The sequence below is a fragment of the Hyalella azteca genome, unplaced genomic scaffold (assembly GCF_000764305.2).
Source record: "Hyalella azteca isolate HAZT.00-mixed unplaced genomic scaffold, Hazt_2.0.2 contig9924, whole genome shotgun sequence".
In the NCBI taxonomy this organism is placed as follows: Eukaryota; Metazoa; Arthropoda; class Malacostraca; order Amphipoda; family Hyalellidae; genus Hyalella; species Hyalella azteca.
Genome location: NW_025939980.1, coordinates 82815 through 101256, shown reverse-complemented (window position 1 = coordinate 101256; position 18442 = coordinate 82815). Strand labels below are relative to the sequence as shown.

At 38.4% G+C, this 18442-nt stretch overlaps 1 protein-coding gene across 2 annotated transcripts; it reads left to right on the top strand.

Moving 5' to 3' along the window:
- Nucleotides 1-879: 879 nt before the first annotated feature.
- Nucleotides 880-18222, top strand: LOC108682908 (nucleolar protein 6). 2 transcript variants are annotated; one of them, XM_047882221.1, is made up of 25 exons: nucleotides 880-1196; nucleotides 3309-3428; nucleotides 4099-4218; nucleotides 4484-4663; nucleotides 5346-5501; nucleotides 5756-5876; nucleotides 6076-6233; nucleotides 7410-7530; nucleotides 7981-8171; nucleotides 8478-8599; nucleotides 8798-9122; nucleotides 9660-9829; nucleotides 10758-10791; nucleotides 11681-11739; nucleotides 12379-12550; nucleotides 13016-13061; nucleotides 14015-14166; nucleotides 14634-14815; nucleotides 15451-15595; nucleotides 15798-15903; nucleotides 16075-16228; nucleotides 16606-16735; nucleotides 17291-17497; nucleotides 17727-17831; nucleotides 18079-18222. In XM_047882221.1, exons 1-25 carry the CDS (start codon nucleotides 1077-1079, stop codon nucleotides 18220-18222), a joined length of 3540 nt encoding a protein of 1179 aa, XP_047738177.1. In that variant the 5' UTR covers nucleotides 880-1076. The 2 variants fall into 2 exon arrangements, with proteins under 2 accessions (XP_047738177.1, XP_018027652.1); XM_018172163.2 differs by lacking the exon at nucleotides 11681-11739 and having other exon boundaries at nucleotides 10758-10850.
- The last annotated feature ends 220 nt before the right edge of the window (nucleotides 18223-18442 follow it).

The window sequence follows — 18442 nt, the reverse complement described above, 5'->3', positions numbered from 1 at the left end:
GTCTATCTTGGCTGGAAACGTGTTTGGAGATTCTGGCGATGTGGAAAGAACAGAACAATGAAACGTGAAATGAAGCTGAAAAATGTACGTTCAAGATCTAAATAATAAGACGTAATTTTAGTTGAAAATGTTGCGAGACATTGACTATAATGTTTGCCCGAAAAGTATCATGTCAAAAAGTAAATTGGTTCACGATTGTGCGAACAGAAACGCTATATGTGTGATAATGAGGTAACTACATCGACACTTATGGGACGAATTTCCATAACAGGTTTTACACGCATATGTTTGTCAATTCGAAACCGATGAAGGCAAAATTAATAATGGGATATCCATTGACATTAAGCTTATAATTTTACGAAAGATTTATTTTATCCACTTCGTTTTAACTAGCGCGCTAAATGCTAAGTATTAGCATGTTTTCCACGCATCAAATTTATTAAATCGAAACAGATTTTGACCTAATAAAGAGGAAGCTATATATTCACAATATGCTCATGCAAGCGCTATTAGAATTATTTTCGTCAGCTTTGTTTTCAGGTAGTGCTCTACACACTGAGTTAGTAAAGCGTGCAAAGAGGTGACTTAAACTTTGCGCGTTGCGCCTTACGTGAAAAGGAAACGGACGAAAATAGTTCTTATAACGATAGCAGGAGTGGAGTGTATTGTGGATAAATAGCTTCGTAGATAATTTGGTAAAAATTGGTTTCGATTTGAAAAATTTTAGGCGCGGAAAACATTCTAAAATGTTAAGTTTAGCGTGATAATTAAAATTGGTGGCGAATTAAACTGCCATTCTTGTTATATTTTCTGCGATTGAGAAAATTGTATGTTCCAGGCTTGATAATCTAAATCCCAGTCACGAGAAACTTTGCGAACAGAATGAATTGGGTGTTATACCTAGGTACGAAGTTGTGTTTGGTCAGTGACGTCGCGGTTGCGTTACTCGTTTCAAATGCCAAATAAAAAGCTCTAACTTATTTGTTATATGTTTTTTGTTAGCTCCCTAAATAGTTTAGTGTACTGCAATTGAATATTTTTCAAATTTTACTACGAAAAAAGTGATCAAACTGAACATGGCCAAAGCCCCTGTAGATGAGTTTGATGGTGAGGGAACTCAATATAATGGGAATGCATCAAGACCTCTTCATAGAACGAAGAGCACAGGAGCAACAAAACGGACATTTATTCATCAGGTAAGCAGTAAAATGTTCTGATTTAATTGGCATCAAAACCTCTCTTCCTCCCAGACCCAGTCAGTGTCAGTCTATAAAAATTCAAGCAGCTGCTAGCCTGCTAGGGGCCTTACTTTCTAAACAACTGTAATTTGTAACAACAAATTTAGGTACTACCTACTTGATATGTGTAGATTATTTGATACCATCATATGGGTAATAAGGGACTGGCAGGGTAAATTGGGACAGTCCTTTTTTTTGGCTTAAAACTGTTATAACATCAAAACTGTTTTGAAATAGGTATTGCAAAACTACCTAGAAATGGCGGTGTAAACTTCAACATTTTTCCTATCTATGTACTGTAGCATTAAATGAAGGAAGTTGAGAAAATAGAGAAATCATACATGATACATTTACTAGCCCTAAAAATCACTGAAAAAATGTTAAAAAATTATATTTTGGCAAAGTACCCTAGTTTTGCTGAGGATAAGGTCTGCATTAAAAAAAAAAAATATTTGCCATATTAAAAAATTTTGCTCAATAAAAAGTTAAAAACTTGCAGACTGGTGTGAGCTTTAAAATTTTATTGATGGAACTTGTGTATGTCAACCTCAAAAAAAAAAAAAAATTGTGGCCTTTTCTACTAGACGGGGTATAGTCAAATGGGGTATGACAGGATCGCAGCCTCCATGGGGTAAGAAAGGACCTGCCCATGGTGTGCATTCTAATTGCACTAAATTTAATTTGACAAAAGAATATGTTAGAGCAATCATTGCCTGTCATTTCAGTGTTTGTTTCAACCCTCTTCTGCAAATATTGAATTTCTGGCTAATTTTTAAAGAAAACCTATGTGAAGAAGGGTCACAAAATAGTTAACCCTGTTTAGGAAATAAGCTCTGTCTAATGACAAAAAATTTTTCGGCCAGGTTTGTGGATGTAGGCAGGTAACCTCAAGTAATGAGCAACTTTTGAGACATACTTGGCATTCCTACCTGCTACCATCACTGCCTGACATTAATTAACTATGCCAGCTATATAATATCATCCATATTTTTTGCTCAAAAGACTAAATGGATCATATGGCTGCATTTAATGTCAACAAAGTTTTCTTGTGACAAAACCTCCAATGTGACTGATATTTGAAATGACTTCCCACAACACAAAACAGTAACAAGTGGTTGTTTAATCAAATAATGTGTTTCTAGATGGATAATATTAAATATCAGAATTGTACTTTTATTAGAAACCTTGTAACATAAGAATTACCAGTTGGTCCTGGATGGATAATATTAAATATCAGAATTGTACTTTTATTAGAAACCTTGTAACATAAGAATTACCAGTTGGTCCTGTCTTACCCCAGCCTGGTCCCATCTTACCCCAATGGGGTATGATGGGACCAGCTCACTTTTCTTAATCTGTACAGAAAACTATGTTAGAAGCAAAACGTCTGAGTTGTAGCTTAGAAGCCCATTGCATAAATGCACCTTGTGACAGGTTTAGGGTTTTCTAGTTATTCATGGTATAGGTGCTACAGGCTTGTTAGTGATTTCGGTCCTGTCTTACCCCATCTGACTATATATATATTACGGGACACCGCCCAGGGCAGATTGGGAAAAGTCCTATTTTTTTAAATAATCTATGGCTCTAATATCATATAATTTCAGTAGGTATGAAATCTCAGGGCTCTAGCCTCTAACATCATGTATTTTCATTTGAAAAAATTGCAGTTGGCATTTTGCAAATGTGTCATTTCATTCAATTTTTAACTTCTGCAATCTGCTGGACTTCAACACTCAGGACAAAATATCCTGCAGAAGGTAATGGTTTGGAGTCAACCCAAAACATTTTGTTGAAGATTGCATAGTTGCAGTCAGGTCAGACTTCATTATCATGTGTTCAGTTGCTACTAAAGTAAAGACAAATATTACTGATGGTGCTGTTTCTAGGGTAAAATTAGAGATTTGGGGTAGCACGTGAACAGGACCTTGTAAATAAGTTTGCGGCTTGTAAATGGCTCTGAATACTTAATGGCACTTGTAAATTGCTCAAATAATTCCTGTATAAATTTTATTTATGAATTTTTTTATTTATTCATTTGTTTTCTTTAACAAATAACTACGTTTTGTTCAGGAAGAGGATGGGCCGCTTGCAAAACACCAGCGGATTGTTGAAGATCTTCCTTCCACTCAAGAGTTGATCTTCATGAAGGAAACAAAGGCTCTGTATAATAATAGCCTCTTCAGAATACAGGTGGGAATATTGACAGGAAGGCTGAAACTCATCTAATAATATACCTTCTTTGATCGATAACGTTCAGCAGTAGTTTTATCAGTGTTAAAAGAAACAATGATTTTGTTGGCTATCTGTATCACTGATTTCAATAAAATATGAGTGATATATTCATAGGTCATTGAAATTAGTTGAAGATTTTTAGAATGAATTTTATTAAATTATTTCCAGTTTGACTTGAGATTTAGAACCATTTTGAAAACGTAAAGCAAAGCCCTGCTCTGTGTGCCATGGGCCTCACTAGGTTATTAATTTATCATTAACATTATAAGGATACCTACATGGTATGATTTTCTATTTCCTTGATGATCCCAGTACTTATTATTTTTCAAATTTTTAGTTATGATTAGTTATCGGTATTTGCTGAGTAATGTCAAAATTAATAGAAATGATCATAAAATACCTTTTAATAAATTAATTTGAGCCATGGCTTTTCCTAAAGTGCTTTTATTTCTCAATGAATCAATGAAGAAATAGAAGGTTGCCTCAATATATTTTTTTAGGTTGCCTAATTTTTCTTCATTGAATATTGTTTTTACTTCCTGTGAAGTGTGCACAGAAATTCTCATTTCAGCTTGTTCATGTTTGTCAGAATTATTATCATAAGTTGAGTTGTAATTATGCATTACAGCTTGAGACTCTCCTGAGTGAAGTGACCATCAAAGCAAAGCACAAGGTGATTTTGGATCAATGGATCAGCAAGTTTTCTGAGTATCTTCTTGCTCTGCCCACAGCAAGTGAAGCTGTTCCTGTGAGTATTGTGTGCTATTTCTTTAGGATCTATTAATTTTGAGCAATATTTTTCTGTTAAAGTAAGTTGTCATTATGCTCTGAGTGTGTACGTATATCCATTTCCTATTTACTTATTTGATAAAATTCCAAGATTAATGGAATATTTTGAGTATAGTTTGGATTTTATATATCCCTGCAATGCAGCTTTTTATATTACTGTTGTGGAAAATTTCATGTTCCATAGCCGGTCTTTGTCATGGAAATAATTGTTCTAATTATTTCAGTTTAGTGACTGGTCTTCGTACTCAAATGAAGGAGTCACTGCCCCCCTGCCTTGGCTGCCTGGGGTTCAGGGCACATTTGAGTTTGTTCCACCTGCTGGTGTTGCATGTACAGGCTCCTATGCTGATGGAACCATCACCACTCTCAGCAAAGTTATAGACCTTAAAGTTGAAGTGCCACAGGCAAGTTTCTGATTGTAATTAAAATGGATATTATGTACTATTTGTGGTTAATTCTTTAGGAATATATCTATGTGTTCAGCTCTAACTGTAGGGTCTACCTAAAAACATGTGATACCGGTATATTTACTTGTGTTCCTCAATATAAAGGTCATTGATTTTTCTTATCTTTATGTAAGCATTCACATTTGTTTTTCTGTTGTGCTCATTTATTAACACGGTGAATGCTGTTCTTGAAACTACCAACTGACTCTTAGTACAATTCACTTCAGGTTCCAATTAAACACTCCAATTAAAAATAATAAATATGCTTTGTCTCTGGTATTCAAATACAATAAACACATTTTCTATTGTTTCAAGCCTGTATATCTTATTATCAACACGATGTGTGATAAATATACCAATAATACCAACTTTTGGGAGTCAATTAAATATTCTGTTTATTTTAATAAAAGACCAGCCCATGTGTTGTGTCGTTTTGCAGCAGATGGAAATCAGCAAAAACCCACCAGTGGTTTGTATGGCATTCAGCACATTAATAACTCTATACCTAGGTACTTTATCTTGCTAACTGTTGAGAAGTTATTTTATGAGCACAATTTGTTAATATAATTTCTATGGGGTTGAATTGGCTATCTCTACCTTTGGCTTCAATTGTTCCTAATCATTTGTATTATTGCTGCAGCATTGCATTGAAGCTGGTGATCACCGTGATGGGCGGTGGCTCCTGAAGCGTGCACATTATTTAGCCCACATCGCCAAGTCTCTGAAGAGCTGCTCCCTGGTGGCACAAATGCACTGGAGTCGCCATCTCGATGAACCCCTGCGACCGGTATTATTGGTAAGTTATTATCATAGATATAAATGGTTTAACTTAATAGCAAGCAACTTAAATCATTAGCAACTCATTTTCAAAAATATTTATGGTTTAACTTGATATTATGCAACTGGATGGAGTAGATGTCATAATAAATCAATGCACGTTTCAAAGATTGCATTGCTTCTGAATGTGTGCTTGAAAGTTTTTCATTTACTTCTATATAAAAAACAGAGAGACACCTAAACCATCTTTCCATTATTTGTATGTTGCTTCAGATTACTCCCAAATTGACTGGAGGTGCGGGTAAGTGGCAGATTAGGCTGCTGCCTGTGCCTGCTGACTCTGCTTTCAAGGTGCACGCGTTCTCACCACAGAAGCTTAACATCAAGACTAAAGGTAAGTTGTCTACCAATGGTGAAGTCAGCGTCAAGTAGTTTCTCATTTATGTTTCTATATTGCTACATGGAGGACTGGTCGTATGAAACTTTTAACCTGTTCATTAACTGTTATCCTGTATTCATATGTCATTAAACGTTTGATACATGCTATTAATAACTGATATTGCAGCATTGATGAAGTTAATGTGTTATTGCAGGAAATGTCTCGTGTAGTGGCATCAACTTCTTGTGCGGTATTGACCTGGCGTTGGCAAGCAACAACAGCCTCCTGCAGAGCACACTGCCGGCCATGCCAGGCCTCCTGCAGGCCGTCAAGCTCGTCAAAGTGTGGCTGCGTCAGCGACATCTCAATGAGGTTAGTGTAACGTTCGTCTCTTTCTATCTACGAAAATTTTTGCGCACATTGATTTTTATTTTATATTACATTGCAACCCGGAGGCCAAGAGGAGGTGTCTCAGTTGGCTGATGTGGAAGAACGGTTAGAAGAAAGGAAAACTGAATTAGTAAAGAAAAAGACAAACTGCTAAGAAGATAAAAAATTCTCGGTATCTTAGAAAATCTTTGCACACGTTTTTGCCAGTACCCTAAACACGTTGCCGTCGGATTTAGCCTCGGCAAAGATTCTGGTGCTGCAAAGCTTGCCAGTAACCTGGACTGTGACGAAGATTGGGTATCTACAAGACGTGAACAGGACAGAGATCAGGGCGCATGTAATGGCTATTTTGCAAAATTACTAAAAAAACCACACCTATAGGTACTATTGGTCTCATCCAGTTTATATCACCAAGCATTAATTCTGTAATGCATAACTAAGTTCTCAAGTCGCCAGGATTCATGACCTAAACTTCTTCTCTCTTTATTTAATTTGGATGCCTCTTTTGCTGTTAACTAAGGAGTGGTTGAGGCTCTGTTATGCCATCCTAATTTTGAATTGCGTACCTATATCTACAGTATATATTGCTACACAGTCTTGCGATAGCTTCAATGTCGCAATTCATTACTGTCCTTTCGAGACTTTGTACCTCGTGAATGTACAGTGCAATTTTCGTAATGAAATATTTGTTGTGATAAATTATTCCACTTGTGTGGTATTGACTATTTGATGGCTTTAGCTTCACAGCTGATCCGTTAGTAAACGCAGTGTCCACTGCTATCGTTTTAATGGCAGAGCAATCGGTTCAGGGCCAATTGTTTCATTTGTACATACATTCATTGATTATATGACACGCATTGAAGTGAAATTTTTTGCTGCTATAGACGATTTGGTCGCGAACTGTTGTTCTTGCAAAGGGAACATTGCTTTTCTGAAGACACTACAAAGGAAATCTATTCATCTGATGAAGATTCTGAAGGATAAATAGATTGAAAATGACATTGAAGTTATCTTCATGCAAACAAGATGGAAATTTGCTGAATAAATCCGGATATAAATATGAATGTTACTAAAGGAAAGGTTTGTCGTTATATCTCGGCAGTACCTCGATGCTCATCGTATTTTCAGTTTAAGGTGAGAATTTCTGTATACCACCAGGGCCGAGGCTCGATGTCGGGTCACGTGGTGTCGATGCTGGTGCTCTTCCTATACCGACTGCGACGCATCAATGCTCAGATGAGCGCATATCAGGTCTTCAGAGTCTTGCTTAATTATCTAGGTAAGTTACTTAGCTTAATTACCAAGCTTAGTTATGTAGCTTAATTATCTAGGTAAGTTACGTAACTTTATTATCTAGGTAAGTTATGTAGCTTAATTATCAATATAAGTCTTTCTGTAAGCCTACATTTATGGTTATTTAACCAACTTTGGGGGTTTAATTATCTAGGTAGGTCCTTCCTGAAGCCGGCACTCTATTAAAATTTCATGCTTACCCTATATTTACTAGTTTTGGATGTTGATTATCGAATAATATTTTTCATTTTTTCTAGGTTTATTTTTCTCATGTATTTAATGATTATTTTGAGACAAATTTCAGACTGTTTTTATCAGTAAGCAAACAGTTGTCACTTTTACTGTACCAATGAAATGTAAGAACGAGTTATAACCAATTTCTGCTATATGAGTGCTGCATTTATGTTCACACAATGCATATGATTTTTTTCTGCAGAGCATGAATGTAATTGGGATAAAACTGGCGTCAGCCTGTACGAACTGAACAAAAATTCTGCGCCCGCCAACCCCTTCGCCAACACAGTCTTGCCTGTCGCCGGGCACCACCTCCACTACAAGGTCGTCTTTGTTGATCCTTCAGGATATCTTAACCTCACGTCCACTGTGTCACCACATATACTCTCCCAGGTCAGTGTTTAGGAAGACTTAGATCTACTATGATTAATATGATGGTTGATAATATATGAGAAAACTAGGTATAGGTATACTACTATTGTCAATCGCCAATTCATGTTGTATAAGCTTAATCCTACTTTACTGCTCTGTACTTTGAAAGAGCAGTTGATGATTTGTTTATTCGAGCTCCTGAATATTCAGAGATTTTTTCTGTATACCTATATCTCGGATCTAAATTACATATAAGACTCCCTGTTAAAATTGTGCATGCATGGTACTTATACATTAGACTAAACTATATCGGTTTATTGTGAGCAGATTCAGCAAGAAGCCAAGCTTGGCCTTACAGTGCTTTCTTCCGACTCTCGGGAGAGTTTCGAAAGCCTCTTCATCCAAAGAACAGATTTCCATCTAACCTTCGACCAGAGTCTTTTTATAAGGTAATTGCTTGCTCACGCCGAAAATTTAATATCACATCTATATTTTCTTCCCGCTGTAATATGATTTAGTTTGTAGTTCAGTTTGTGGATATTTTGTCAATTTCTTATATAACATGACTTCAAGTTGAATGTTCCCCACTTTTGCTGACATTTATTTTTTATTATTATCGCAATTCATATAATGAAAAATTTTTTCAGGATCTCGAAGGAAACGTTGACGCATTTCTATAGCTCGGCCAACTCGTCCACTGCTGGTCACTTGGTGAACCAGCTTCACCCCTCGCTTTTCTCGCCGCCGTCCAACACTGACGACGAAAACGCGACCGTCGGTGAAATGCATCCCATTATTGATGGCGTGATCGTTGTACTGGAGAAGGGTTTGACTGGGCGTGCCCGGCTTATTGCTCCTCAATTGGTCACTTATGAAGCCTGGGATGTGGACGAAAATCCTCCTGAAGATCCCGAGTTTATGCTGCTAGGCCTGCGGCTCGATCCTGCCGTTGCATTCAGTCTCTTGATCAAAGTAATAAGCGTTTAAATTTTTAATCAGCGTCCTATTTCATTATTGTGTATTGTCGAAAAGTTGTCTTCATTGTTTTCTTTATTCTTTTTTCGCATTTGAATGCGAATTTATTTTCTTATTTTTCAAGATTTATTATTACATCTCTTCCTCGCACAGTGTTTACAGTACAAACTTTTGGTTTCTTTAGCACTCTTAACAAACAGAGTACTACCGGGTATCATATATTACCTTGCACTTTTTATTGTAATTTTGAACTTGTATTGTAGTTTTGTTGCATTTTACATGGTGACACGAGTTCAGTGTTCAAACTTTATACCTACTTGTAACGAATTGATTGCCCTAATTTAATAACAAAAATATAGAAAAAACGACAGCGCAACTGAATAGAATAACACTAGAATGAAGCAGCCGCTTTGTCCAAAACAAATATAAGTGAATTTTAGAAAATAGAAACCCAGACTTTCAGAGGCAGGACATTAGACTCAGTTTTACTGTTGAAAGTGAGAAATAAATTTCGTTAAATTCTGATATTTCCAGGACGTGGCAGACGACCCAGCAGCATTCCGAGATCTGTGGGGCGAGCTGAGCAGCCTGAGGCGCTTCAGGGACGGCACGGCATGCGAGGCTGTCGCCTTCGGTGACGGTAGCGAGGGCGCCGGCGACTGCCGTAGAATACCTGGCAAAATAGCCAAGCACCTGCTGTCCAGGTGACCATTGAGCTTTGTGTTCTAAAGGACTTCTGGCAGAATTAGCGATAAATTGAACAACGGGTAAAATAGCCAAGCATTTGCTGTCCAGGTGACCATTGAGCTTTGTGTTCTAAAGTACTTCGAGCAGAATAAGTAATGAATTGAACACCGGGCAAAATAGCCAAGCATCTGCTGTACAGGTGACCATTGAGATTTGTGTTCTAAAGTATTTCAGGCAGAATAAGTAATGAATTGAACACCTGGCAAAATAGCCAAGCATCTGCTGTCCAGGTGACCATTGAGCTTTGTGTTCTAAAGTATTTCAGGCAGAATAAGTGATGTATTGAACACCTGGCAAAATAGCCAAGCATCTGCTGTCCAGGTGACCATTGAGGTTCATGTTCTAAAGGACTTCTGGCAGAATTAGCGATAAATTGAACACCGGGCAAACTAGCCTAGCATTTGCTGTCCAGGTGCTTGTAGCACCTGGACATATTTTGCGTTCTAAATACTTTATACTTTGCGTTCCTGAAATACTTTAGAACGCTTTGCCTTCTAAAGTATTTCTGGCATAATAAGTGATGTATTTCCATGTCCGTGATCTGCGTCGTTTGTAAATATAATAATTGTTGGTCAAGGGTGAAGCATATGTTGTCTAGTGACTGTCCAGGTGACCATTGAGAAGGGAAAACGTCTGAAGGGAATTGCTGGATAAATAACTGACCTAATAAAACCTAGAGGGAAGTGTAGGATTCGTTTACTACTCCTATTCATCATGTAACACCAGTATTTGCAAAAAAATTCGCGCATTATTTTGCGTTCAAAATTCTTTCATTTATGTATCGATTTTATTCGTTATAATAATTTATCTCAATCTTTAAGTTAGAAATTCAATTCCCTTGTATGAACTATGGCTTATACTTTGTTCTACGTATATTGTGCACAGGCATCTCCAGATCCCGCGATGCGACGTGTTCCAAGTCGGCCCGAAGCTGGAGAACGTCTTGCGCTTACCGACGGCCATCGATGAGCACGTCAGGTGAGCTCATTTCAGCGAAGGTACCACAGTAGCACCACAGCGAAGGTACCACAGTAGCACCACAGCGTAAGTACCACAGTGCCGCAGCACCACAGCGAAGGTACCACTGTGCCACAGCGAAGGTACCACAGTGCCGCAGAACCAGCGAAGGTACCACAGTGCCGCGGCACCACAGCGAAGGTACCACAGTGCCGCAGCACCACAGCGAAGGTACCACAGTGCCGCAGCACCACAGCGAAGGTACCACTGCGCCGCAGCACCACAGCGAAGGCACCACAGTGCCGTAGCACCACAGTGAAGGTACCACAGTGCCTCGACACCACAGCGAAGGTACCGCTGCGTCGCAGGACCACAGCGTAAGTGCCACAGCGTCGCAGCACCAGAGCGCAGGCACCGCCGCATCACAGCACTACAGCGCAGGTACCACAGCGCAGGTACCACAGCACAACTTCAGTCTTGCTTCAGCCGCAAACTGACGTGAATTTCGGGTGCAAAGAAGCTGCAAATCTTATTTGTAAGCTAAACAGAAACGTTGTGGACATCTGCTCCATTGACAGCTAGGTTAAAAACCAAAGAAGCTCACGTTTAATTCAAAACTTAACTGACTATTAACCTTACGAGAATAAAACAAAAAATTCAAAATACACGATAACAAGCGTCAACTTTTTCTTCTCTGATTCCGCGTGCGCTTGGAGTTTATTATTTTTATCAATAAATTTATTGTTGATTATATTTTGATTTTATTCATCATCGCATTTAATGCTTCGCTGAAAGTTTCATACGTACTTCGATAAATGCTAATGATGATCCCGCGATGCGACGTGTTCCAAGTCGGCCCGAAGCTGGAGAACGTCTTGCGCTTACCGACGGCCATCGATGAGCACGTCAGGTGAGCTCATTTATAATTATGACACGTGCGTTATCCCTGTAAAATCCTGCAGTTTAAATACACTTCCGTGATCCGGAAATGTGCTGACCAACGAGGTGATTTTAGAGATAGCGATTCAATTATTGGATGTACAATTCTGTGAATTTTACAGGAAAGTAATGAAGTAAATGAATTCTATTGGATGTAAAATTCATTCTTAATTTGCATTTAATTATAACTTTCACTGTTGAAGAGGCCTAATAAATTAATTGCTTCATGCGTATTGAAATTGAGTCTTTTATGAATTAGATATTTTTTTAACTAGAATGGTCCCCAATGGTCTTCACTGTGATAGTATGAATGTTTAAAGCTTGATTGACTTCTCACACACTTTTTAGGCTTATTCTCTAACGATGATTATCTTTGCATCACGAATATAATTACCTTTTATTAACAGACACTTTTGAAGGGAGTCTTCCCTTTAATCTTCATCTCAAATAAAGAAAATCACGTTCATATACTTTTTTATTTAATCACACCATATCGATGTAATGTCCATTTCTAAGCTTGGTCTCAAATAAAAACCATTACTCAATAAATTCCTTTTAATTAATCACACCCTATACATGGCAGACACTCTCACATGTATTTGTGTGGCAGGTACAGCACGGGCGAGACGCTCTGCATGCAGGCAGAACAAGCATATGATGAGCTGTGCAGCCAAGTTCGAACGCTCGATGTTAACCTCTCAGTGACGGGCTTCGCGAGCTCTGCTCCTGTCTTGGCGCAATGTGAGGTCTTCCCAAGACCTCGTGTTGATCCCCAGTTGCCTGTGAGTTCAGGGTTTGAAACTAACGAGCTCATCAAGTTTAATATCACTGGAAGTACATATACGCCATATGGGTTACATATGCATGAAATCTTACGTTACTTCTGAGCTCAAGTGGACTCCTAAAATCGACATTGTCATTGTCAACTGATGTCAATACGTTGTCATATGACAAAGGATAATGTTTGTTGATGTTTGACACCTAGTTTAAATGAAGTTATAATTTATAGAACAATTTTATTCCAATATCGAATGCTTGTCTGCATCAGATCCGTCCGAGTTTCTGATTTATCGACAAGATTAACTCGCCAAATAATTGATCGTATATTGAAATTAAGTATTTATCTTCAGTCCCTTTGACTTTGGTTTTAATAAATTCTAAATAGATCGTGAACACCCTTTATACAAGTTGAGTTTAAAATTTACCTCGAGAGCTAGCGTGCTAATTTCACTATTTTCATTTTTCAGAAATCCAAGGCATTCAAATTAGCGGAAACTCCTGATCCGATCGAAGGTATGATCTTAAATGGTAAAGCATTATATACAGGGTGATTCACATAAACTTCCTGTTTTGTATTTCGCTCCGCGAAGCCAGATGTTGTTGAGAAGTATTCCATATGAAGGGCAAGGTCATGACTTTTTTGTCCCACCTAGTCTGTTGCCACTATGCATTGGATAAGTGAGCAGCGTGCGTTTGCTGTTGAGACGGGCTTTTCTAATAGCCATTCCATTATATCTTTATCTCCTTACCAAGTCACCTTCTTTCTCCGGCCCGATCCCTCGATTTGGCTCAGTTTGATTTTTATGGGGGTTATCTTGAATCAATTGTTTACAATGACTGTCCTAGGGCCTTACCTCATTTAAAGAAGAACATAGTACGCTAAGCCATCTCCAACATACCGGTCAATAAGCTTCAGCGAGTTGACAGGAACTTCAAAAATGTGGGCCAATTTATCCATGACAATGGGGGCCGTCATTTGTGCGATGCCATTTATAAAACTAAGTGATAAAAAATTTTAGGTTATGTTTTTTTCAATAAAATTTATATTGTAATGATATCTTTACTAGTTATTTTTTTATTGAGCTTTCAAATCGGGAAATTTCCATGAATCACCATGTATATGCTGCAATCTCGTCTAGTTTCATTAGTATTTTGACAGATACCGGTACGTCACGTCTTGCCTAATTTTTTTCAAGTGTCGGAACTGTCTTTCCCCTTCAATTCATTTTAAATGTATTTAAAATCTTCACCCAAAAAATTTCAATATCTCATGTTTTTATGCATTCCATCAAAATTTTCAGTATTTAAGACAATTTATGGATGATCTCTATTGTCTTAAAACACCAAATATCACTTGAATATTGATAACACTACTAGATGTGTATTCTTTCCATACCATGACCTGTTCGAAATTCGCCTCATTAAGTGAAAATATAACATTTCTAACGAATCAACTTTCTCGTCAGTGTTTGTGTCGTTGGAAAGGAGCGGCAAGTGGCCAGAAGACCTGGAGCGCGTGAACGTCATGAAGCGCGGCTTCCACTGCCACATGATGAAGCAGCTCCTGAAGAAGGGCTTCACGGCCACCCTCACTGCCTCGCACCTACTCGTCGCTATAGTGAGTGTTGCGTCTACTCATAGATATTTTGGGTGGCATTGTGCTTCCCTGGGTAGTTGCCAAGAAGCCCATGTATTCAGGGATTCTGAAAGGCTATTACACGTTGTTCCTGGAGTCATGGAGATGTTATTTTTTTTAGCGTTTTCATCAATTGAATACCTACACTTCATTTTCATTAATTGTTGCTACCCTGTATATATTATAAATTGCAAATCTAAAGCTAATTATGATAGTATAATAACTTGCTCAAATGCAAACAATTATTGATAGATTTGCTATTTCTGAAAGATATTTCCATCCTATATGGTAAGTATGGTCCTTTATGTTGAGTTGTGTCAGCTTGGAGATTTTTTAAAAAATATTATTAAGTGGTTCTCTCACCTCAATTTTTAGGGCTGTGGAGCAGGTATTTTGCAGATACGTTTATGAAGCCACCTCATAGGCTATTTACCTTTTCCCCTGCGCAGCGTGGGTGGGTGTTTGCGGTGCAGGTGACTTACCAGGGCGAGGTGGCGCTGCTGCGTCAGGTGGGTGCTGACGAAGGAGAACAAGAAGACGATGAAGATGACAGCCTCAAAGACACCCCTGCCTCCGTAGCCAGACAAATCGCCACCACCGTCGCTCCAAGGATCGTGTCAGCTCTCAGCGGGTGAGTGGTTCTTGGTATTCTGATTGTTTCCAACACCCGAGCTTCCTTAGCCCGTGTGATCTCAGATATTGAGTGATGCTGGGTACTCGTATGTTTTTGGGTGGTATGGCTAACTGGAATTCGGAATTGCCACGTTTAGATTTAGCTACAGCAACTAGTATTTTTTTGCTTAAACCCTAATTGCTTCAATGAAAATAGAAATCAATCAAGGATAACTTGCTTCACATTAGCTTTTTAATAATTTTGTTCAAGTGATGCGTATTTAGATGTATAAAATCTTACTGTTCAATGTTCATTTCAGAAAAAAATTTCAGAGGCTCGGCTCACCTCTACACAGATCCCAAATGGAAGTTGTCTTATTACGAAAATGTTATCTTTCCTTTCACCACATGGCATTTCAAAGCTATTTGTGTCTGCTATCCTTGACCATTTGAGTGTCGAAGCTCTGAGTCTTTAGTACTTAAATATTTCAGCCTTGCCAAGAACTCAGAAGCAAAGAAAACGCCAAGTACCGTAAATTAATCATGTCGTCATCGAATTAAATTAATGGAGAATTTACTTGACGTTTTCCCTGCCTTTGAATTCTCGGCGAACTTGCTATTTGAGCAAACTGATGATATGAGTATTTATTTCAGTCTTGGGGGTGAGTACTCATCGTACAGCGGCACCGTGCGGCTGTGTCGCCGCTGGTTGAGCTGTCATCTGCTGGAGCCTCACGTGCCCTGCCTCGTGACCCAGCTCCTTGTGGCTCAACTCTACCTCAACCCTGGACAGTTCGACGTGAGTTATAATAAGCATTCACTTCTTCATTTATCTGTCATGAACTTCTCGTTACCGCACATTAATTGTTACCTTGTGATAACGTCTAATTAATAATGAACTTCCACACATTAATTGTTACCTCGTGATTACGTCTAATTGATAAATTGTCTATTTGCATTCATTGTGTAATGCAAATTGTAATACTGTAACTCTTGTTCAGGTGCCACACACACCGGCGGTTGGGCTGCTGCGGTTCCTCGCTCTGCTCGCTAACACGAACTTCCTCACAACTCCTTTCTTCTTAAGCGTCGGAGAGAACTTTCATGGTGTGTTGCTGTACTCAAACGCTAATAAATATTCAGGGATCAACTAAATCCGGTCTTAATGTATAAGTTCCATAACTGAAAATATTAGCATTTAATGTTTTATTGAGGTTGAAAGCTTTCTTTTCTGTGGGATCATTTGAATCTTTGCAAATGATGTTAATTGTGTTGTAGCTGTGGACATGAGCGAACTACAACTGCGCTTCAACAATCAGCGGTCGACTTTGCCGCCGCTGTTCTTGGTGACGCCGTATGACGTGAGAGGAAGCCTTGCTAAGCTCGAGGCTGATGGCATTGAGAATGTCAGTCGCAGCACCCTTGAGTTCAGGTGAGGGTCACTGTAAAAACGACGAGTTTTATAGACTTTAGTACTCCAGACATTCATCGCTATCATAGCTATAGTAACTCTTATTAAGTTCAGGTGCAGGCCACTGCACCTCATGTAAAAATTATGAGTTCTCTAGAGTCGAGTACTCGAGTTAATCGTCGCTATCGTAGCTGTAGTTACTTTAATTTGTAGATTAAAATTGCAATTTGAATGAGCCGATAATAGAAGAGAGGTACTAAGCATGAAGGAGGTAGTAGTATTAATTGTCTCATAAATAATGCCTGGCAAACAAAAACCTAATTCGATTCCTGGCAGCCTGTTTTTGAAGCTCTTGCGCGGAAGTGTTGATGTTAATCAACGTTGATTTTATATCACAGATATGGGCTGGTGTCTCACTGTAGCCGTGAGAGTCCCAACGCTCACGTCTTGGCTCTCGCCAAACTCCTTGCAACGCAGAGCCTCTCCTCTTACACCGACAACTGTGCTAATCCTGCTTTCGACTGCGCTGTGAGTTGACTCTTAACATGCATGTTGCTCCCTGATGTACAATTGCAACCATATTCGTTTTGTTCTTCAAGTAGATTATCTACAATTTTTTTTTATTTTGTGCCTACTATAGCTGCAGCCAATGTTATGACATACCGTATATGTGATGCACAAAAGAAAATTTTCGAAGAATTTTCCAATGATAGCCAATGAGATGCTAGTTATGGGCAACTGAGCGAACAAAGATTGGTTCGAAATTGATTTCTTGCACGGAATGTTGGAAACTGAACTTTTTCCAATTTTTCACGGTAGTTAGTTGTTCTCTTGCGATCTTGTGTTAATGAAGACTGAAGTTTGGTGTAGATTAAAATCTGCTTTTTATTACAAAAGCCGAAAGTAAATCCTAAAGATTGATATAAAGCCACTGCCGTTTGCTTTAAATATGCAAGTAACATATTTGCACGTTCCGTGCTAAAAGCCTTTGATGTCGAATACTGTACCGTCAGCTTTTTTAATGTCAAATACCTGTCTCAAATTCTTTCTTGTATTTTGCTTACATATATTTCTTTGTTGCAGTCTTTATTTCAACCATCGTTATCATACTTCGACATGGTTATTCGTTTGAACCCGGAGCATATTTACCGGTATGAAGAAAATCTCAATTTTGATGTCAAAAAAGTGAAGCTAATGAGGATGACCTGCGAGGACCAAACACAGACCATCTGTAAGCCACGCTCTCCTGCAGAAGTCAACATCTACACTACTTTGCTGCAGGTGCTCAAAGTAAGTCTGCATTTTGTTGTTTGGAACGAAAGGTAATCGAACGTGTATGTACAGCGTAATTCAATGGGGAATCTTTTTTATGAAGGTTTTAACTTGTGTTACAATGTGGTTTATATATCTTGGGTTTATTTCCTGAAACGTCTCAGGTGTTATACAAATGCGGTGATGTATTAATGAAGAATAACTTAGGCTAACCGCCTAAAAACTTTAATAAAAACCGATTTTTCAGGACCGCATTGGCTCCATAGCACTGATCTTCCACGATGCTTATGGCGGTGACATCATCGGTGTTTGCTTTAAGCCTGGATCATTGGAAGAGAAACCTTGCCCTCGGGTGAGTTTTGCCAGGTCCTAGTGTATTATTTTCGATTTTTTGGCTTCCAGAACCTATAATTTACTGTTATTAATTTTGAACTCAATGTTACTTGTTTCTTATTATTATATTCAAGTGTTCTTTCTTCATATTACCAAATGAATAGCTAAAGATCGTTTTCACCAGAGTAAAACATACTAGCTCGTATTTTCATTCCCACCTAGAGCAAATTTTATGCGATTTTTAAATGTCAATTTTTTGGACGCAGATTCTGTGGCAGCAAGAGTACGAACTCGTGTCCAAAGAGCGCGGCGGCTCCGTGCAATATGATCCTCATGTCCTGGCATCGTCTCTGAAAATGAGTTTTTCGCCTCTCATTGCCAGCATTGAAATAAAAAATTCACGAGTCTGACCTGCATTGTTTAATTTATTCCATGAACTTTTGATTCTTCAGGTATACGTTGTACTAGAATGGGAGTATATTTTATGCGATGGTTCCAGTTCGCGAGAAACTTTTTCTAATTTCTGGGCTGGATTCTCGAATTTATATAGTCTGTACGACAGCTTCATATTGTGCTGAAATGTAAGTTTTGCGAATCGGGACTGTGTCGGCAATTACCTATTGCTTAGAA

What these genes read in the sequence shown, in the direction of transcription:
- LOC108682908 (XM_047882221.1), top strand. Translation starts at nt 1,077, where the DNA reads ATGGCCAAAGCCCCTGTAGATGAGTTTGATGGTGAGGGAACTCAATAT. An exon ending in CACCACATATACTCTCCCAG is followed by an intron (nt 8,172 to 8,477) that starts GTCAGTGTTTAG and finishes TATTGTGAGCAG; the next exon opens with ATTCAGCAAGAAGCCAAGCT. An exon ending in GCCATCGATGAGCACGTCAG is followed by an intron (nt 11,740 to 12,378) that starts GTGAGCTCATTT and finishes TTTGTGTGGCAG; the next exon opens with GTACAGCACGGGCGAGACGC.